A 22606-nucleotide genomic window follows, 5' to 3' on the forward strand; every position below is an offset into this window, starting at 1 on the left:
ATATATGGGACATATCAACATCATTTGTTTAAGTTGTCTGGCGGGGTTTGTTAGTCCTATTTAACTAGTAACATATATAAACATGCACCTAACACCTTGTGACTTGTATTGTTTTTTCCCAAATTACTATTTAACTTTGTGTTTAGTTACTGTATATCCATGTCTACAGAGCTATAAAATTCCTTTGAATTCACAAAACACACAATTAACTTCAAGTTAGTTATTTTTACTCACAGTAAAAAGTATGCAACTTCTTGAAGTTTAAAGTGTAACTTCTTAAGCAGTTATTTTGACATCCCTGGAGTAAGAACTCAAGAACTTACCTTGCTAGATTGACACACTCATATTTGAGCCATGCTTCCAACCCTGTCTTTTGCTACATATTTTGAGACAGCGTCTCACTAAATTTTCTGCCCAGGCTGACCTTGAACCATGATCCTTCTGCTCTCAGCTTCTTTAGGAGACAGTATTACAGGCATTAGCCACTCACATGCAGCACCTATTCTTAAGTATACACTTAAATACTGTATTCACATTGTTGTGTAATGAGTTTCCAGATGATTTTATTTTTTAAAACTAAAAATTTTTAGCCCTTAAACAATTCCCACTTCCCACCTCTTCAGTTCTTGGTAACTACCATTCTACTTTCTGTTTCTATGTCTTTGATTTCTTTAGCTACTATGTATGGTGGAATCATGCATCTATCTGTCCTTTTGTGACTGGCTTATTTATTTCATTTAGCACAATGTTGTCAATACTCATCCATGTTTCTAAACAGAGATAGATCCATGTAGCCTGGCATGTAATAACAGCAGCACCTGAAGTTGCTTCTGATGTACCAGGCCGTAGACCTCCCAAAGACCACCAGGGAGCTGTTGAGCCAGACTCACAAACCTTCTCTGATGCAGCAGGTCAGAAATTGTGGGCCTGACCCTTCCTCTAGTAGGGGATCTTTAGGGACTTCTATGCGTCATTGCAACACTTAACAAATCATATCACACCGCGGGAAAATCATAAAATAATTCTAAAAGATGATTAACCAGTGGCGGGACCGACCAGGTACTGGGGATTGGCTGGTTCAAGCAGATGGTCTGAACTGCGACCTAGCGTCTTTAACTTGCAGGACATCTGGAACTTTGGGTTTTTCCTGTTATCTGCTGATTTGCTGTAGTGGAATTTACTGTAGAGGGTTATTCTTGGAATTTGGATTCAAGGGGATCAAGGGGAGTTGCTGACACATTTCCCCGACAAAATGGAATCCAAACCTAAAATTGCTGTATTTTGCTCAGGCTTCACAGCTTCCAGTGGTGGGCCAGCCTGACTAGCCTAACCTAGGCTCTGATTTGAGCCTCCGCCCTTCTCTTTCACAGCTGTGAGTCCTGATCTTTCCCCTTTCCTCTCAATTGTTTTTATTTTGCCAGTGTTGGGATCGAACCACAGCCCAGGGCTCAACCATGCTTGGTTCAGAGCTTCTTCCATGTCACTCAGAGTGACAGGGGAAGCTGATCAAGGTCAAGTTAACCTTCAACCTCATCTTACAGTTTTTGTTTTAAAAATAGGAATAAATTCTAGGTAGAGTACATAGACAAGCTGTCTTTGCTAGGTGCTGAAATAAGGTCAACATCTGGATTTATTCTGTATTTAATTTTATTTTTGTTGGGCGTGGGACTCGAACCTAGGGCCTGGGTGCTGTCCCTGGGTGCTCAAAGCTAGAACTCTGCCACTTTGGGTCACAGGGCCTCTTCCCTCACCGGTGTTGTGTAGGGCTGTTCTGGCATGGTAAAGCAGTCAGCCCCGGAGCCCCGCACACCTCCCCTGCAGCCCCGGAGCCCCGCACACCTGCGCTCCAGCTCCGGGAAGCGCTGCGGGAGGGGGAGCTGGGAAGGCCCGCCCTCGGCGCGCATGCGTCAGGGACAACCTCCCGCAGCTCGGCCCCGGGAGTGGGGGGGGGGGGGAAGAAGGAGGAGTCCTCGGACTTCCGGGGCGGGGGAATGGGCGGAGCCAAGGCCGGAAGCAGCCGGTCGGGAGCGCCGGCTTCCTACAAGTCCCTCCCGGGGGAGGCGCCTGCGCTGTCGGGTGGTGGGCCGGAGGTCTCGTGGTCTCTGGGTGTGTGTCCCTACTCCCCCTGCCCCACCCACTGTACGCTAGGGCTAGAAGTCGCCCTTGGGACCATGTGACACCAGGATGGTGGGAGGCAGCTGGAGCCTAGGCCGGCCCCCGGGCGCCCGCGGATCCTCCCCAGGCCTCGGAGCGGCGTCGGCCCGCGGTGGCGCCGCAGCGCCCCTAGCGGCCGGGTGCTAGCCTCGCGGCCCCGCCCACCGCCGCGATGTACGACCGCGCGCCGCGCTTGCTCAGGTTGGCCGAGGGGGGCAGCACCGAGGCGCATGTGGGCCCTGGGTCCTACCAGGTGCCTTTCCCCAAGGAGCGGGACGCAGGTAAGATGCCCGGGCGCCTCCCCGCGCCGCCTGCGCACGGCCAAGTGGTCGCGGTCACAGCCCAGGCACAGCACACGGAGCAGGCGGGGAAGGGACTCAGGTGCAGGGCTTCCATCCCTGCCTCGGTTGGCTTCGCCACACCCGAGCCCGTGTGTCTGTGGGCCCTGCTGTTTTGTGGGTACCCATCCGCTTCACCCTCCTGTCCATCAGACACATCCATTCACATCAGACATGTGTCACTTTTGCAGTATTTGAAAACCAGCCACACGCTGCGTTTTCCATTTCGCTTACTGCGCATCACACATCATCATTCATCTCCGTCCTCCACTGTTACTCATTCCTGTTCTGATCACTCTCAGATGAAAATCAGCTTTGGAGATGTGATCCACCCCCCCCCCCCCCAAGGTGATTCCTCTCCTGACCTGAAGGTCTTCAGCCTCGCCACTTACTGTTGTTATCATTTTGGGTGATGCCACTTGGATGATTTCAGCTAAGGAACTATGTTAGCCTACTTCCTGGCCAGACCATTCCAGTTGATCCTGAAGACCCAGTGAACTTGACAGGCATCCTCAGATTGGTTCTCTCTGTCCATTCAGGTGCCCCTGAATTAGTTCAAGTCCTCATTTCTTCAGTTTCAGTGTGCACATCTCCTTGTGGCTAGAACGATCGTTGTAAGATAATAGTATTCGTAAGAAACACAAAAGAAACTTGTAAAACCAAGATCAAACATGTGAAGGCCTTGCCATGTTAATAAAGTTCTTGTTCTCATCTCTGACTTGGTCTCCCACTTAACTAATTATTTCTAGGGACCCATACTTTCTCCTTGACTTCTATTTCAGCAATTCCAGCTTTGTAATGTTTATAAGTTCATGCTCTCTCATTTCTGTGCCTTTCCACCTGTTGATACATTTGCCCAGGAGGCCCTGTCTTCCTCCTCCTTCTGGTTATTTCCTATTCATTCGTTGAGAATCAATGCAAATGAAGTTCTCTGACTCAACTTGTTTTCAGGTTTTTTTCTGTTTTGTTTTTTTTTTAATGACTCTTTTTAAAAACACTTTGATTATATGTTGTAATTACTGTAAAAACAAGTGAAGCCGCACTATAATGTGAACTGCTTCCAGACAGAAATCATTATTTACTCCATTATCCAGTTATATAACATAAAGATCTCAATTTAAAAAAGTTAAATAAAATGAAGATTTATGAACCAAAATAGCACAATTAAATATACCTCATTGCTCACTCTGCTTAGAAGACAGTAACATGTAAACAGGCCCTTCTTAAAACTTTTAAAGGATCATACTTTGTTAACCTATGTTAGTTTACAAGAAGCTACCATCTCTAAGTATATCTACATCACCTGTCTTTTAGATCTCTGATACACTAGACTGTTATTTCAACTAAGTGGCAGGTAGATTTTGCAGAGTATGACGTGGCAAGAACTAATGTTGGGACTTTATATCATTTACACATTACGTTGAACTTTACAAGAGCTAAGGTCCTTGGAGCTTTAAATACAGATATTTGTTCCCAACCTTTCTCTCTTAACTTTTTCTCTTAGCTACTTGGCCAATCCTCTTACTCTCTCTACTTTAGTATGTAGCTCCTTTACCTTGGCTTAAGGCCACTTGGCCGGGAGAATCTCTTCTATCTATGATTTGCAACTCAGAAGGGACAGGTCTGAGCTGCTTTGCTTTCATGACTGGAAGTGATGTTGGATTCAGCACTATTGAAGATTGTATTTGATTTTCTCACAATTATCAAAGTAAAAATTCCCCAGAGACAACTGACCTAGCATACTATGACAAAACATATTCCTCTACTGATGTGACTGCTCTTGATACTATTGTGCTAAGTATTTCATTGCTTAAGTTTATTTATAAAATAAATCGCACTCCCTATTAGCTGGATATTATTTCTCTATATTCATTCTAAGTAGAGTGACATTATCTTTCACAGATTCCTTCTTTCATGGGGGAGCTTTATCTGTCTCAAAAACATTAAGGGTACATGAGCCTATACATTAGTTTATGAGCTTAGGTTAACAATGATGACTTTATTTGCTAATTAAAATCCTGGGAGACCATATCAAGAAATGTAGCTTATTCTTATTTAAGTTAAAGTGATTAATATGTGTATGTGATTGTTGTGTAGATACTGCCACTGAAGATGACTACCTGTTTTAAAGTCCTACTTCTTTCTATCTTCTTTGTGAATAATGCTCTGTGTTGTGTGTCTATCACTGTGGCTGTGAAACTGACCTTTTAAGCCCATTCCCTCTTTCTCACAACAGTCTGACTTTTATTGCTTCATGCCAGTTTGATTTATCTTTTGCTGTCAGCACCTCAAACTCAATATCTCCCAAACTGAATTCATTTCTTTCCTCTTTTTTTCCTCTTAAATTCTTAAATTTTTTTTATCTGTCATTTTGATTTATTGTTTGTATTTGTCACCTCACATGTCAATTTATCTAGATGTTCCAACTCAAACTCCACTAGCCCCAATTCTCCAGAACCTTCATTGGTGTTTCTATCTTAATTATTGGTGGCATTTATAGCATTTTTATTTGCCTCATCCACTATTTGAAGCCAGTTTTTTTTTTACTCATTATTGTACCCTCACTATCATACATATATGTAACAAAGCACTCAATATTGTTGAATGAATGCCTGTAGGTGTAATTTAGAGTATCAGATATTCTTTGTTATTTACTATGTAGAGCACAATGCTAAGATGACCAACCATACTGAATTATCTAGGACTACCCTAGTTTAAACACTGAAGTTCCATGTCCTGGGAAGCTTGAATAGTTGGTCATCTTAACTTTAAACATTTGGCATACAGCTTCCTTTTGTGGAACTATCATTTAAATTTTCCTGTGGAGATGTAATAATACTTCCATAGAAAAGTCACATTAACTTTTTATATTGTTGAGGCAATTATTTTCTGTACACCTACTTCAACTTCTTTCTATCTAGGCTGTCTCTGTAAGTTCATATTTATTACTTTCAAAATAACATATGCTGTTTTAAAAGCATAGGCCTTCTGAGGAAGAAATATTTTTCATTAGCAAAATATAAATGTCATTTTTATCCCAAGCAAATTTGCTTAGAATAAAAAGATATTATTTTGTCTTTCATTTCCTCTAGGTATCTTTTTCTGTTATGCAATAAGGTTAGTTCTTCTACAGGTTCTTATGCCCATTATATATCTATATCTCTCTATATATTTGTGAGTTTACATTAGAAAATTTTAATGCATTAACTTCTGTGACTATCGACTAATTCTAAAACCATAGTCTTAACGTTGAGATAACTATGTGATTACACGTGTTTCAAGTCTCTTTTCTCAGATATCTTTGGAATCCTATCTTAACTGACAGTGGTATGATTTTATTATACCAGGTGGCTATGCCCCATTTCTCTCATGGAGTGCCAGAGAAAGTTCTTTTACTGTTGCCTCCAACACTGAAAAAGCTCTTCCAGGTCCAGGACACTATAATATTTCAAAAGCACAGGTACATTTATAAAGTTATGATCATCTCAGTTAATAGAAACCATATTTTCCTTTCATGCTCTGAAATACTATTTGTCATATGTAAGTTTTGTTTGTGTCATCTTCCTACTCTTTTCAGTCTACATTTTGTAGACTAAAATGAACAGAAATTAAGTGCATTTGGTTTTGCTTGCCTGATTATTCTCTATACTCTATAAGAGATAAAATATTCCTAGGTAGTGAGTAGTCCATGAGAATGGAAAATGGCATTCTTGGATAAATTAGAGCTCCTCAGAGTTGTGCAAATGGTCCAGGTATGTACAAAAGGAATGGCACTGGAGTGAAGGAGTTGGGTTTGGTGCCAGTGTTCAGGCCATAGTTTAATCTCTGCCCTGTTTTGCATAGTCTCATGAGTCTGTGGCCAGAGTATTTTCCATGGTACTATACATGATGCTCAGAAATGGTAGGTATAGCTGAGCCAAAATAGCTCAATTGGAAGAGCATTAGGCTGAAGAAATAGTAGATAAGCAATGTCAATATCTTCATAATAATGCATATTGTATTTTATCCTTTTGGAATTTTATTGACTTAAGTGATTTTCAGTAACTTGACAGTTTTTGGATTCTTTAGAATTGAGATATGTGGTATGATGAGCCATGGGAGATTCCTTCCAATGTGTGCTATCTACCCAATAAACAATGCTTAAAAATAATCTCAGCAAAAAAATCAAGTTTTTCTGTTAAGCACACATAAACTTCCCTGGAAATATGTAATGAGTTACTTATGAAAATAACCAAACAAGCTGGAAAATTTGCCTTTTCATTGAATATGTGAGTTCCAGCATTTCAAAATCTCCTTAGAAGTATAAACTTTTCAATGGCTTGCAGAACATGCAAGTTACCACTTTGTTTTATAGCTTTGGGAACCTCAGTCTTAGATTCCTGTTTTAAAACTGTTTATGGTATTTTCGTATACTTACAGTAAATTTTAGTTCAATTTTAAAGCTAAAATGGAAAGTTGTAGTTGTCATCTCATCATCCTCTTGCTAGAACAGTTTTCTGTTCATGGTCTTACCTTCCTTAGATTAGGGTTTAAAACTTTTATTAATATTGAATACTTATGAAATTAGAATTAGTTATAAAACACTTCTTTTAATTATTTTGTAATTTTTTTCTGTTTAACTTAGAGTACTATAAAAGGAGGCAACAGTCTGAAAAACCGAGAAATACGTTTTAAGAAGATTATTTCAGACAATCCAGGACCTGCAAGCTATGATCAGTGTTATCCTGGTTCATTAGATATGAACCAGAAATTACTAGAAGCTAAAGAGCATCTTCAGTTTGTATGTTGACATTTTAAATTATGCTTATAATGACATGTTCCTTAGATAAAATCAAATAGAGAAATTGTTGGACTTAGCTGTATTCCTAGGTTCCCTTTTTGTTTTTGATAAATCTATAATCGCTTCCTGTATCCACAGTGTATAGGATGTAAAGATATAAGGATGATTTCAAAAACTACTGGTTTTCCTATATAGAGGATAGTCTACGTAAGTTTAGAGACTGTTCAAAGTATAGGTAATAAAAGAGAGAAGTTAAAAATGTGATTCCCTGGGCTATGGGTGTAGGTAGTAGAGCACTTGCCTAGCATATATGATGTTCTGAAGTTGACCCTTGCACCACAAAAAACAACGACATAACCTCCCCGCCCCCCCATATCGAACCAAACCATAAGACCAAAATACCATGAAATAAGACAGCTGAAATAAGGAAGTCAGAAATTTAGATGGGAGATACATATCGGTAGCTTATTATTCAAGACAAAATGTGAAAGGTGATAAATTAATGAGCATGTAATTAAATGCTGTAAGAATTTTAGAGAGGACTACTGTTTTATGGAAAGGCATAATTTATCAAAATGGTTGACATACTCCTTCAAAATAAATAATATTACTTAATGGGCATGGTCATATTTATTTATAGTGGTTCCCTTTTGTTATAATAACAGAGCCCATATTAAAGTATTTTAATCAGTTTACTGTTTAGAAATTCATATTTTAGTGCTAAGCCCTTAGTTGGATAATCTCCGTATGGTGACATTGAAGTTAAGTTTAATAACCTGTATTTAAACATCAGTTGTTTTGTGTGTAGGGATAAAGTAAATATTCACTTACTCAGGTGAAAGGTTTATCAAGCATATGCTGAGCAAATATGTATGCTGGACATAATGCTAGATGCTGAAGACATAGAAGACAATGATTGCTTCTTGAGGTTTATGTTTTTTAACTGAGAAATAATGAATGAAATATGGAACAATACAGTTGAAATTAGTGGTGACACATAGAAAACAACTGTTGCTTTTTGATATTTATGTTCTTCCAGCATAGTGTCTTGTGAGTATCATTGTTGCAATGGGTCATCCTGTGCTCTTGGTTTCAGCATTCAAATAAAGTGATTTCATTCTTTCAAGCTACATTTACAAAAATACATTTTCAGTTCATATTATGAAATCTACTAAGCCAATATTTAGTAGTTGCCTTTTAGTTGTAAAATTAGTTGTAAAATTTGATATTTTATTGTTGTGTTCTTTCCTTTTACCTTTGAATAAATAACAAAATATTTTTTCATCTTTGTAAAATATTTTATCTTTGAAGAAAAGTTCAAGACCCTCTGCAGTTAACAGAAGTCTCGACATCCCTTCAATTCCTTCCTATAGACAGTCACATGGCTATGAAATTAATGATGATGGCATTGTCAAGAGGCTCTCTGCACCCTATAATGATAGCACACTAGGTCCTGCCTACTACAAACCTCAATTTGTAAGTATAGTGCATTTTATGATGACAGGTGGAAGGTTACTTACGACTGTGTTTTAATTCATGTAATACTAACGGCAATAACAAATAGACTTCCAAATTTCAGTGGCTTCATGCAGTAGACTTTTAAAATACGTTTATGAGATCTGGAAGAAGCAATCCTGGTAAAAACAAATGGCAACAATTAAGCGTAGAGTTGAGGAAATTCTAAGGAGACACCTATGGTAAGTACATTGTCAGGATTTAGCTTGATCGTCATTGCTAGTGCAACTTTAGTTATTTATTCATAGGAATCCTTGTCTTTGGACTTAAACGCAAGCCATTAGAAGCCATTTGGTTTGTGGTAATTGGTAACATGGGGAGTTTTTAGATCTTTTCATCTAAAATTGAATTAATAGCATATTTTTTCTAAAATATTTTTACTGTTTTATATATATATATATATATAATTAATTGAATACATAGTGTAAAATATAATGGATATGCATGGACCCATCACCCATATATATATATATATATATATATATATACACACACATACACACACATATACAAAGCATACATACATATACATACATATGCATATATGAATGTACATATAAAACCTATGCAACAATTCATAGCTGTATTTTAAAATGTTTTAAATATGTTACTAGTTATTACTTCAACTTCTCTAAATTTTTATTATGCTGGTTTTATTACTATTCTCTTACAAATATTAACATCTGCTCTGTTTTTCTTTTTTCTTTGTCAGTCCTGGGGCTTGAACTCAGGGACTGGATGCCCCCACCCCTGAGCTTTTTTGCTCAAGGCTATCTCTCTACCACTTGAGCCACAGCTTTTTGGGGGATAGTTTATTGGAGGTAAGAGCCTCATGGACTTTTCTGTCTGGGCTTGCTCCAAATCGTGATTCTCAGATCTTAGACCTCCTGATGATTACAGGTATGAGCCACTGGTGCCCGGCTAATTCCTGTTTTTTAAAAACATTTAAATAAATGTTATCTATATATGATGATTTCTTTTTCATTTAGAGTTTAATTTTCCAGATTTAACCTCATGAATGTATTAGACCAAATTTGTATATTTTCTCCACTTACATGTTTCTTTAAAAAATTATTTCATTTTAGTTCCCTCCCCTCTTGTATTTTATTAGCACCAAGGGAGATGGATTTCATTTTGATGTCTCTGTATACATACAGTGTTCCTCTAGTCAGCTTTCTGTCACTCTCAGTCATCCTGTCTCCCCTCTTCCCAAACCAATTTCAACAGACCCCATGGTTCCATTTTCACTTGTATACATAAAGTAAAATATCAAGTTTTGAAATTGCATAAGATTCATGGAAAAGTTGTAATAATAAAAATAATATCTATGTGTCAGTCACACTATTTTACTATAATTGTTAACATTTTATTATTTTCTTAATAATTTTTCTTCCTATATACTTATATTATTTGCTAAACCATTTCAAAATACATTTTGGATACGAAGCCTCGTTATCCCCTATCAACTTCAGTGTAAGACTTTCTCTTTTATGACCACAATGCAATTATTATAGGAAATTCCATACATGTGATGTCATTATTGAGTCAACAGATCTCTTAGAATATTTCTCTTAATTATGTCAATTATATATTATATAGAAAAAAGGTTTTGGAGTCCAATCTAGTATTACCAGTCATGTTTGGTTGTCATGTCTTTAGATTCCTTTACTTTGGAACTTTTCTTCATTTGTCCTATGCTTTTTCAACCTAGACACTTGCAAGACACACTTGTGTCTGTTTTCTTATGAATAGATACAACCTATATATTTTGATAGGAGAACTGATAGTGTCTGTCTGTCCCATAGTTGGTGATGGTTATTATGAATGGTATTTTCAGTTTTAAGTTCTTTTAAATTTTCTATCTTTTTAATTTATAAATATTTTTGGAGGGTTATTTTTAAGACAAAATGGATACCCAGTTTCATCAGATTGAAATAATAATTGACTTGTCTTCAAGTTCACTGATACTTTCTTCTGCAATTCAAATGTATTATTGGATTCCTCTAGTAATATTTTCATTTCTGTTATTGTAAATTATTTTAGTTTTTCTTCCCCACATTTTTTTTTAGCACCCAGAGGGTTGGGTTTCATTTCTAGTCTTTACATAGTTTCAGAGACCTGAGAGAGACTGTCAAACTTACCAACCCATGCATAATGACAAACCCAGAAGGAGAGGCAAGAGGGACGGGGTAGTGGAGAACATTTCAAGAAATAATGTCTAAAAATGTCAATAACTTTGATAAAAATATTACGTTTTCTGTTGTCTCTTCAAAGAGTATGTGTATTCGGTTTTCTCTCTGAAAATCTCTATTTTTGTCTGGCCAGGGAGATTTCTGTCTCAAGAGGATTTTGCTCTTCTCTATTCCATGCCTGGTTTTCATGACATGTTTATCCTAACATATCTTAATAGCCAGTTAATAATTAGTCTTCATCAACAGAGGCACATTACTTAGGCATTTAAGATACCTTAACATAAGAGCAGAGGTCAATTTTGTAAAAAATTATGATGAACTGTGTATGGTCTGATACCAGTATATTCTCTGCAAGGTGAAAAACAAAATATGAGGTTCAGTATATGCAGCTAGAGTGCCTAGGTTTGTTTTCTGATTCTATTACTTAATAGTTACTTTCAAATTATTTAACCTTTTGGTGCTTAGAGTCTTATCTGAAAATACCCTGGGGAAAAGCTACACTCTAAAATAGTGGAATTAATATTTATTTTTTCACAATAGTTATAGATCCTTGGTATTAATATAAGTAATTTCTTGATTCTTAAATCTCAAAGTATAATTCTTGATTTAAAATAGTCTTTTTAATGTGGACTCTTTTTTTGTTTTGGAAAAATGTATCATCTATCTTAAGTCTAGAATAATGCCTCCAAGCTTTCCTCGATGTATGAAGTCTTTTTCTCACATGAATAAGCATTACTTTGACATGTGAAGTTTATTTCTTTCTGGATAAATTATTCATAGAAGATAGAGAAAAGGAAGAAAATTCATTTCACAATAGGTTCAATTTATTTGATAACCTGTCTTAGTAATTACTGAGTCAGTTCAGCTTGTACTCAGTAGAATAAAAATCTAAATGTAATTTATGAAAACAAGTTATGTAAAAACACAGATTTACATATAAATTAAAGGCATAGTTCTTAGTATTCAAAAAGATTCAGTGAAGTTTAATTGGAATTGAGTTGTGATTTTTCTTTTCTTTTCCTTTTATTTTCTTTTTGTGAAATTCTCATCTTGAAATTGAGAGCTTGAGATTGAGTGGCAAAGCTTAGTAACTGAAGGCATTATTTTCTTCTGTTTCTCCCAAAGAAGGGTGGATTCTTCACAGGCTACTATACTCATTCTGTAATAACATTCAATCTAATACTACTCAAATTTCAGATAATTTTTTTTTTACACCAGTCCTGGGGCTTGAACTCTGTCTGGGCCTGGGTGTTTTCCCTGAGCTCCTTTTTGCTCAAGGCTAGCTCTCTACCACTTGAGCCACAGCACCACTTCAGGCTTTTTCTGTGATTAATTGGAGATAAGAGTCTCATGGACTTTCCTGCCTGGGCTGGCTTGGAACCACAATCCACAGATCTTAACCTCCTGAGTAGCTAGAATTATAGGTGTGAGACATTGGTGCCTGGCTCAGGTAATTCTTTGTAGCTCTTTAGCTGCTTAGTAAGACAATACTGTGTGTAGGCTCAACTTTTTGGTGTGAATATCAGTAGAAAATTAGGAAAGCAACAGATGGGTAGTTATTGGGGTTCTTCTTAAACTGTCAAGTCACATCTACTGAAGATATCTGAAAAAGTTCACACATAGACTCGAGCTATATAGGATTGAGACCAGCAACTGATATACATTAGCTAATTTAATCTGCAAAGAGAAATTCACTATATAAATTAATTTGTATAACACTTTGAAAGACAAAACTTACCTTCTCCATGCTTTACAAGAGCCCAAGTAACTGTCAGAAATACATGTATTTTCAAAAATGGGCTTCACATTAAAATTTGGATTGGAATGATGACACTATGCTCTTTGATGACATGTGGGAAGCTACCTGTGCACCGCCACACTGGAAAGCAGCCCATTACTGTTGAAATGGATGCACCGTGGGCTGTTAATTCTTCACAAATTCCATTTCCATATTTAATTATGGAACAATGTGGGGTAAAAGTTGCCTAGTCTCTTCTTCATTCATTTAAGTGTCAATGAGAGTGGCAGTTCATAATTCTTCTTTACATTTTATTACAGCATTCACTTAAAATGAGGTAGCTTCATGCTGGTTATGCTTCAATTAAGTCATATTTTATTTGCTAATAACTTTCCAAGTTGACAGTGACCTTGAAGTTGGTACTGTCAATACTTTTGAGGTAAAAGCAAATGTGATCTAAAGTTGAGTGCATTAATTTATTCTCTGTTTTCTTTCTATTCATTTAAGAGATAAATTTAATTTCATATTGGACATTCATCTGAATGCTACAGAAGTCATCAAGCAATTGTTGCTCACATATTAAATAAATGAAATAAATTTTATTGTATAATCTGGAAAAGAGTTTTGTTAAGGTTTTGAATTTTTTTGTGTTCATGCACACATGTGCACTTTTTACTTTTACTTGATTACATTTTTGAATCGTTTAATAGTTTAACCATAAAAATCTCCGTAATGTGAATTCATCTGAGGAAAGCAAGATCCTGAATCTCTGTGTTAACATAGTTATTATAGTTAGGCAGCAATCTTGCACCAATAATCCTAGCTACTCAGGAAGATGAGATATGGTTTGAAGCCAGTCTAGGAAGACAAATCCAAGACTCTCTGGTGTCCACTTAACTAGCGAGCAGCCCACATGAGATATGACTCAAGTGGTAGAGCTCTAACTATGAGCAGAAAAAGTGGAGTGAGAACTCTAGATCCTGAATTCAAGCCCCAGTGCTAGCACGTAGGCCACACGAGGGGACACACACATGCACACTCTAGAATAAAAGCTTCACATGTATTTAAGGGGATAGCTGAGTGACAGAGCAGTTGCCTAGTATCCACAAGAGCCTAGGCTCAATCCCTACCATTGAAACAAGCTGGGCATGACATTTTTTAAGTCCCAAAACTGTGACACAAAGTTGGGCACCAGTGGCTCATGCCTATAATCCTAGCTACTCAGAAGGTTGAAATCTCAGGATCCCAATTCGAAGCCAGCCCAGGCAGGAAAGTCTGTGAGACTCTTATCTCCAATTAGCCACCAGAAAACTGGAAGTGGCACTGTGGCTCAAGTGGTAGAGCACTTGCCTAGAGCTGAAGAGCTGAGGGACAGTGCCCAGGCTCAAGAGTTCAAGCTCCCCCCCCTCAAAAAAAAGTGACACAAGATATACTCTATTGAGGTTCACTTTCTGTGATTATCTTTAAGTAGTTGTACAAAGGGATTTTAATTCAACATTTCAATTTAAAAGTACAGTGCATCCTGATCAGTGTTACTCCTTCCACCATTTTCTCCCCATCTATCATAAGGTACTCTTTTAAAATATTGATTTGTGACATGTTATGGTAATTATATTAGATATGTTCTTGTTTGCAGTATATAAACTATCTAACATATTCAGCAAGGCTATATTGTAGAACAATATATAGTAAAAAAAATCTGCAAAGTTGCCGAATTTAGCTTTATTTTTAAGCAAAAGTAAAGTACAGCATTCATAGGAATATTTGTTCTTTCTACCATTGAAATTGTCCATGTATTTTAAAACCCATGACACTTAGCAAAAGGAGGGATTGTTGGTGAGGGGCCGTCTCTTGTCCTAAGCCCTGTTGGATGCGGTATATGGAGTTACACTGACTTTTTAAGAACAAGCTACTTTTCAGTCATGCTAATGGTGGCTTGGGTTTGTTCCAGTACTCCTCTAATAGCATCTGCTGCTCTGCTGGACATGTTGGGCAGTGCCACTTGTCTATGGTATTGGTGTTATAGCTTTTGTCTCCCAACTCCCAGACACAAAACTTTTGGAGGGTCTGTGTTATTTTCTTTTGTGTTATACTTAGGAGTCCCAAAGAGTTTGTGTGTGTGTGTGTGTGTGTGTGTGTGTGTGTGTGTGTGTGTGTGTATTGCTCTCCTTACATGTTACAGAACAGCTTATTTTAATTTCAGAAAGCTTATTTTAGTTTTTATTCTTAGTCTGATAATGTGCTGGACTTCAGAATCATGTATCACTAGCCTTCCTATGTGAAAACATGTAACAGTAATGCCTTTGATACATTGCTTTGTAAGACTGAAACAAGCTGAATGTTTATAACGAGGAGAGGGACATAATAGTCTGTTCTTTGTGTTAATTCATTAGAAGGGATCAATAGAGATCAACAACCCAGATGCATTGAAACCATGTCCAATGCTGGAAAAATATCTAGAAGATAATGAAGATCAATCCTTTCTATTTGTATAACACAACGTTGCCTGGGCTTTAATTACATTACAGGCACGAAAGGTGATTATAACAATAAATGATGATGTGAGAAGCTGAAATATCAGTATCACTTGTCTTTGCTTATTCAGGTAGAAGACCTCACATCTTCTCCAGAATTTTCTTTGCCAGGTATTTCTAGAAGTCCCGAGGGCCTGTGTCATCCATGCTCTGGACAAGTCTGTTTCCTTGGAGTACGGCTGCCACTGGGCCTGGCACCGCTTGCCAGATGGTGTGTTCTGCTGGGCATGTATTTCCACCAGTGTTCTCTACCGCACAGCAAACCATTATGCTCTATTACAAGGCACTGAAAGCATTACCAGCTTTTATCCATGCTTTCAACCAAACAGTTCTTTTAGACTCTTCATGATAGCTGCTTTGCATATCACTAGATAGAAGTATAAATCCAGTGGGAACAATCTACTAGGAAAGTTTGTGCCACAGAAAATGCACAGTGTTTGTTATTGCCCTCTTGTGACACCAAATAAGGGTTGTCATAATCAGCTACTTCCCATAGAAGTAGTTTTCACATCTATCTTCTGATTGTTTTGCTTTATTCCAAAGCATCCCCGAACAGTCCTACCTGTGATGACTTCTCTGTGCTCAACTCTAATATCTGGCTTTACTAGCTTCTTTTTGGATTTTATTATGGCATCTCAACACATTTAGGAGGGGTTCCTATCTGAGTAGAAATCACTGCCTCCTCAGCACTGAAGAATCATACTTATCTCCAGGTATTATTGTCTTCCCCGGGATGTTAAAAACTTCCAATGATAGCTCTTTTCTCCTGGTACAGGAGCCTTTTCCACTTCTAGTCTGCTGTGCTATGTCTTATTAAATTTGTTAGTCTTTGGCACGTAAATGATTCCTTCTAGTTTCTGACACTGATAATTGTGGTTATTTTATATCTTTCCTTTGAAATGTTTGGGTGAGGCAGTGGCAGGTATGGGTTTGAACTGAAATACTTTTGTAACTAACATTGCTATTTATTGCATTCATTTGATTGGAATGATGTTCAGTTACACAGCTCTTAAATAGTAATAGCTCCAAAGAACACTTGCTACATTTTTTTTAATATAGTTAAACTGTATATGTTTATGTTAGGGGGATTTTATTCAATGTATAGTAAATGTTTTAATAAAACTTATTTTGCAATATAATTTATAAACATAGTCTTTCAAATGAATTAAAATTACTATATAGTTTATTTTCTACCATTAATTAAAACTATTTTTTCAATAAAAGAGTTTTTAAATAATTGCTTAATTAAGAAAGATTTGGGTTAAGACAATTCTTTCAAGAGAAACTATTGTTTTTATAGTGTTACTCTTCACTATTTTAGCTTAACAAAGTGCTATAACATTTTAGGGTTCTTATATTTATTTGGTGATCTGTCAATGAACAAAGCATTCACTAGTGGTACCCATGAATCCATATTTATCCATCCTTTAGCTTTAGACTTAAGACATTGTTTTTATAACTTAATGAACTTACGCTTCATCTTTCCTTTTTTGTTTAAGGATGCACCCAGAGCGTCTCTAAAATACAAAGGTATACATTTTGGGACTTCTTCAAGAAGTAGACAGTTTTTACCTATACAGCCAGGTCCTGGACCTGGACAGTATGATATAGTCCAGTAAGTAATGATAACAATAAAAAAATGCGTAGCTTTAAGGTAATTCTTACTATATAGTATAGCATTTTATTAATACAGCTTAGACTATTCAGTTAGGAAAGGAAGATTAGTATGAAAACCTCCAAGATGTATTATGTTCTAGAGCAACCCTTTTGACTGATATTGTTGTCTTTATGAGCCAGATACTGTGCCACCCATTGTATATGTATTCCTCAGTTAATGCTTACAATAAGTCTTTGTGTAATTATATTGTTTTAGCTATAATATCAGTGAAAAATTCTAGGATCAGAAAGGATAAATAGCATGTTCAGAATAATACAATGGTAGGAGTAAATACTAAAAAATCCTGTCACCCACTGAGAGAATGCAAAGGAAGGAATGACATTTTCTTTTTAAAAAAGGCTCTTATGTAACTGTAACCCCTCTGTATATTACCTTTATAACAATTAAAAAATGTCCAAAGGGGAAATCATCAGAGTTACAATAGCCTATATAGACTTCCTTTGGTGAGTAGAGTACACAGAAAACTTCTGTTAGCTTTTAGGGTCAATTCATGATGTGTCACATTTTGTTTTGGTTTTGGAATCATTGTTCAAACAGTCTCATAATAATGCTGTGAACTGGAAAAAGAACAACTAGTTAAAATAAGAAATGCATTTTTATAAAATTTGAATATATTAGTCTACCATTAGATTACTATTACATACTTCTAAAGCAGGAAATGTTGCTATAAATGTTCTTGCTTAAGCAAATATTGACATATGCAAAATTCAGAACTTTCCATTTCTGTCTGAATTTTCCAAAGGGAAAAGACACTCCATTATGAAAATGTTAATGTGAAGAAAGATCACCAAGAAAGTTGTGCCTCATTTCTCCCACGATTTTTTGACTTAATACCATTGCAGGAGAAAAAAAGGGTAAGTTGAAAAGTAGCTATTTTTAATTTTTCCAGATTCTAATATCATTGAGTTGATTACAATAAAGTTCCTTAAGATTTACTTAGTCTGGTAGCTGGGCCACTCAGCAAGTATTGCAGAAGTGATCCTTGTGTCATTTTGAACACTTCCTATCATAAGGAACTCACAACAGCCCTCTGAAGTTTTGTTGTTTCAGTAGTAAACCACTCTTCTTTCTTAAGATGCTCTTCTTAATCTCACCTAAATTTCTCTTCCTCTGCCTCCCTTTTGTTCTCCCTTCCCTGTAATTCATTTCAATATCTTTTTATGTACATTCAAGATCATGCATTTTCTTTTGAAGTCACATAAAGCCTTCTTCAATTTGTGAATCTTTCTTGTTTTTACATAGGGTATCTAAAACTAAGAATAGTATTCTGAGTGTAGCCTGACTGTAGAATTTCGATGGTGGAATTTTGTAGTGTGATAGAATTTTCATCTTCAATAGGTTATTAGAATAAGCCTATATGGCTGGGAAGGTGGCTCAGTGGTAGAGCGCTTGCCTTGCATGCATGAGGCCCTGAGTTCGATTCCTCAGCACCATATAAGCAAAAAGAAAAAAGCTGGAAGTGGCGCTGTGGCTCAAGTGATAGAACGCTAGCCTTGAGCTGAAGAGCTGAAGGACAGCGCCCAGGCCCAGAGTTCAGGCCCCACAACCGGACCAAAAATAAAAAAAAAATAAATAGAATAAGCCTATATATATATATATATATATATATATACACACACACACACACACAGACACATTCCATTCTTAAAAATGTAGCTACATTTCAGTTTATTCCTTAGAACTTAAAGACAAACACTTCTGATAAAATTATTATAGTATCTTTTATAATGTTAATGAACTCTATAAGAGGACTCATGACTGACACTTGTTGCTCTTGCAACGTTTAGATTGGTAATATAAAATATTTGCAATTTATTTTGTGTCATTAAGAAAACAGTAAAATTCCACTAGGTGGCGCCAATTCATTGGCTCTTTTCTGATATAACGTCCTTTCACATTAAAATAATGTTCCAAAGGAGGAGGCTACAATGCTTGATAAGAAATGTACTCATTATCTTGCCCATGTAATTGTAACCCCTCTGTACAGTATGTTCACAATAAAAAATAAAACAATGTTCGACAAGAAATGTATTCACTACCTTATGCATATAACTGTAACCCCTCTGCACATCACCTTGACAATAAAATTAAATTAAAAAGAATACATTGCAAATTAAACCAAATAAAGCTATTGCTTAACCAAAAATAACTCCAAAATAGAACCAAAAAACAAATCTTTTGATGTGACAATATAGAAAATTTTACCCTGTAGTCTATTTGAACAGATACAAGTGAGAAATTTTAGTTTCAAAGTTCTTCCTGATGTAGGTAGTATGGAACTATGTGTTTAAAAATTTTATTCAAGTGCTTAGTTTTACATTGTTTTTTTCTACTAATTTATCTATATAAATCCAGTAAATTTGTTAGTATCTTAAATGTTGCATTTTAAAATGTGATTTTAGAGAAGAAATTATTATCTGGGTCAGCATAAGATAACATAAGAATAATTTACTAATATCAAATAGATACTAAATAGAAAGTGTTAGCTTCATGTAATTAAAATTATGCCTTAAAAAAGCATTTGGGGAGAGGAAGGGTTATAACAAAATGCTTAAATAAGGATGCAGGTTGACCCATTGTAACAATGAGATGTACAAGACACTATGTTGAAAATGAACGTTACAACTTGCAGGGGGGGGGGAGTGGGAGGGAGGAGTTGAGGAGGTGGGGAGGGAAAGGATGGTAGGGGAAAACCAAAGGAGGAGGTAACAATGCTCGATAGGAAATGTACTCATTACTCATGTAACTGTAACCCCTCTGTACAGTATTTTTACAATAAAAACATAACAATAAAAGAAAATAAAGGCTTGAGACATGCTTTAGTGGTAGAGTACTTGCCTACCAAGTATAAAGCAATGAGTTTAAAAAAAAAAGGTGTGTGTGTGTGTGTGTGTGTGTGTGTGTGAGAGAGAGAGAGAGAGAGAGAATTTACAAGGACAGAAAAGACAAGTCTTTTTGACATTTTCAGTTTTCACTTATGGGTAAATTATTTTATTATTTCTGATGCAAACATTAGCATTTTCATGTATTGTTGCTAGTATTTAATAGTTACTAAGTTACCTGAATGCTTAGGTTTATAATAGGCACCAGACAATTTCTTGAAGCTACTAATATATGATGATGATCTTGAAAGAGCGTGGCTCGAGGATGGCCAAAGAATTAATTAAGACTTATTCACAATTGTATACATTTCCCCAACATAAAATAATTATTCCTGGAAGAGTTACTGCATCCAAAAGTCTGAGTGCATTTAAGTTAGTTTTCAAAGAGAAGATAAAAGATTTCAAATGAAATAGGAGAAAATGATTGAATTATTAAAAAAAGTAATTGGGTAAAATTATGTGTGAGAAGAATGAAGAAGTTGAAATAGTGATTGCTTCAATATCATTAACTATTGTATGGTGATTCAGTTTCTTTTGGAAGAGTTCGGAAGAGCATCCTGACTATTATCAGAAAATTTTTCATTCAGAAGTCACATTCATTCATGATTTAAAAAAAAAAAACTATAAAAAGAAGAAAGCCTTGTTGGATTTCTTTATGGTTTAGTGATGAAGAATTAAAGTTTTAGGATCATATTGCATTTAGTTTCTTGCTCTGTCACATATTAACTCTGTGACATTGAGTTATTTTTCCATTCCAGTCCTCTACGATGTAAGTAATATCAATAAAAGGTTCTTCCATCAGATGTGAATAGACACATTCATACACTGCCTAAAATGGTGTATGATGTGTATGAATACTTAGTAAGTGATATTTCTTATTACTTCTCATTTAATGAACAGTTGAACACTTGCTATATGCTGTGTATAGAAATGATAATAGAGAAAAGTTTCTTAAATTAAGGAACTCTTTCATACTCTTTGCTGGAAGATGCAAGTTTTTAAATAAGTATCCATTTAGACCCAAATATATTGAAGTAGGACATCAGAGGAGATCCCCGTTGACTCAGTGAAGTCAGTGAAGGATTCCAGTACATGTTTGTCATTTGGACGACTGAGTGGATGTTTATCAAATGGAATAGAACACTGTAGGTGATGAAGATGTATGAAGCCATTAATGTGTGAGAAAGCATTTTTACTATTTGCAGATGATGATGAGTTAGTAAATATTTTAAGCATGTGCTTCATGAACAGCTTTGCAACTTCAAAAAGCTCAGAAAGTCAGCAGTGAGTCAAATGGGAACCGAAGAAATGAGAGCGAAAGAGATGAGGGTTATTGCTTCTCAAATGAATGCCTGTATTACTAGGGAAATGGAACTGGAAATGAGAGAAAAGCGACAGATAGTTCTTAGCATTGGTGTGTTTTCTTTCTGTGCTAGTACTGGGGCTTGAACTCAGGGCCTGGGCTCTCTCCCTTAGTGTTTTTGCACAAGGCTGGCACTCTACGGCTTGAGCTGTAGCGCCATTTTGGATTTTGAATGGTTAATTGGAGATAAGAATATCCCAGGCTATCCTACCAAGTATGGCTTTCAGTCTCATATCAACCTCCTGTGTAGCTAACATTACAGGTGTGAGCCACCGTTGCTGGCTCAGCATTGATTTTTATTTTTAGGCTCCCAAGAACTTTAATTAGTAGATATATCGATTAGATATTACAAAATATCCAATTTACACAGTTACAGATATAAAAGAATTTAAAAACATAAGAAAAGAACAATCAATTAGCATTGATTTTTTTAAAATTTTTTCTTGGCACTTGTGGGGTTGAACTCAGTGCCTGGATGCTGTCCCTGAGTTCTTTTGCTCAGTGCTAGTGCTCTTCCACTTTGAGCCACAGCTCTACTTCCATCTTCTGAGTGGTTAATTGGAGATAAACCAGCTCGGGCTGGCTTTGAACTGTAATTTCAGATCTCAGCCTCTTGAGTAGCTAAGGTTATAGATGTGAGCCACCAGCCCCAGGCAGGATTGGTTTTTATCTAGTGATTAATTAGATGTGGGAGGATCAGTCAGAAACAAGTATCGATGATGACTCCCAGGTTTCTCATTTAAAATTCTGTGTGAGTAGTGTTTTGGGAAGTTAGAGAGAAAATATAGACAGCATATTCCATTGTGTGTGTGTGTGTGTGCGCGCGCGTGCACGTACGTGCAAGCATGCGTGCACCCCCCCCCCCCACATTTGTGGAGAATCAGATTATTTTAAGTTTTATTTGCTAAATAGTCTAGATATGGATTACCAGCAGTGGCATCTCAGAGCATGAATGGAGTCAGCCATCCGATGAGACAGGGAACACCCTAGCAGAAAGAATGGCTTGGAAGACTACTCTGTTTTTTAAGTTTACGAAGTAGAAACTATGGGGATTTCTACTTCACAAGACTGTTAATGAAATACAATAATGAAGATGAAAGAACTTATTGCATTTAAAGTGTTACATAAAGATTATTTGAGTGACCAAAGCAGACATTTTTCATTTATTTTGGTGCATTGTTTTTGAAGCAAGGAGTAGCGAGAGTGATACAACAACCTTTTTTTTTTTTTTTTAATTTTTTATTGTGAAAATACCATACAGAGGGGTTACAATTACATGGGCAAGATAATGAGTACATTTCTTATCCAGCATTGATGCTTCCTCCTTTGTTTCCCCTTCCTATCCCTTCCCATCCCTTCCCGCCCCTTCCATACCCCTCTTCCCCGCCCCGCCCTCCCGCCACCAAAGTTGTAAAGTTCGTTTTTCGACATA

General features: G+C 36.5%; 1 protein-coding gene across 1 annotated transcript in view; it reads left to right on the forward strand.

Moving 5' to 3' along the window:
- Window positions 1–2326: 2326 nt before the first annotated feature.
- Stpg2 (sperm tail PG-rich repeat containing 2) overlaps window positions 2327–22606 on the forward strand; it is a 242143-nt gene continuing 221863 nt past the window's right edge. The window contains exons 1-7 of the mRNA XM_042701598.1: window positions 2327–2815; window positions 5818–5952; window positions 7117–7267; window positions 8579–8748; window positions 16751–16866; window positions 17672–17783; window positions 21434–21436. Coding sequence (XP_042557532.1) covers window positions 2327–2815; window positions 5818–5952; window positions 7117–7267; window positions 8579–8748; window positions 16751–16866; window positions 17672–17783; window positions 21434–21436 — 1176 coding nt within the window. The remainder of the gene's footprint in view (window positions 2816–5817; window positions 5953–7116; window positions 7268–8578; window positions 8749–16750; window positions 16867–17671; window positions 17784–21433; window positions 21437–22606) is intronic.

Source organism: Dipodomys spectabilis, unplaced genomic scaffold (genome assembly GCF_019054845.1).
Source record: "Dipodomys spectabilis isolate Male_0828 unplaced genomic scaffold, ASM1905484v1 ptg000297l, whole genome shotgun sequence".
In the NCBI taxonomy this organism is placed as follows: Eukaryota; Metazoa; Chordata; class Mammalia; order Rodentia; family Heteromyidae; genus Dipodomys; species Dipodomys spectabilis.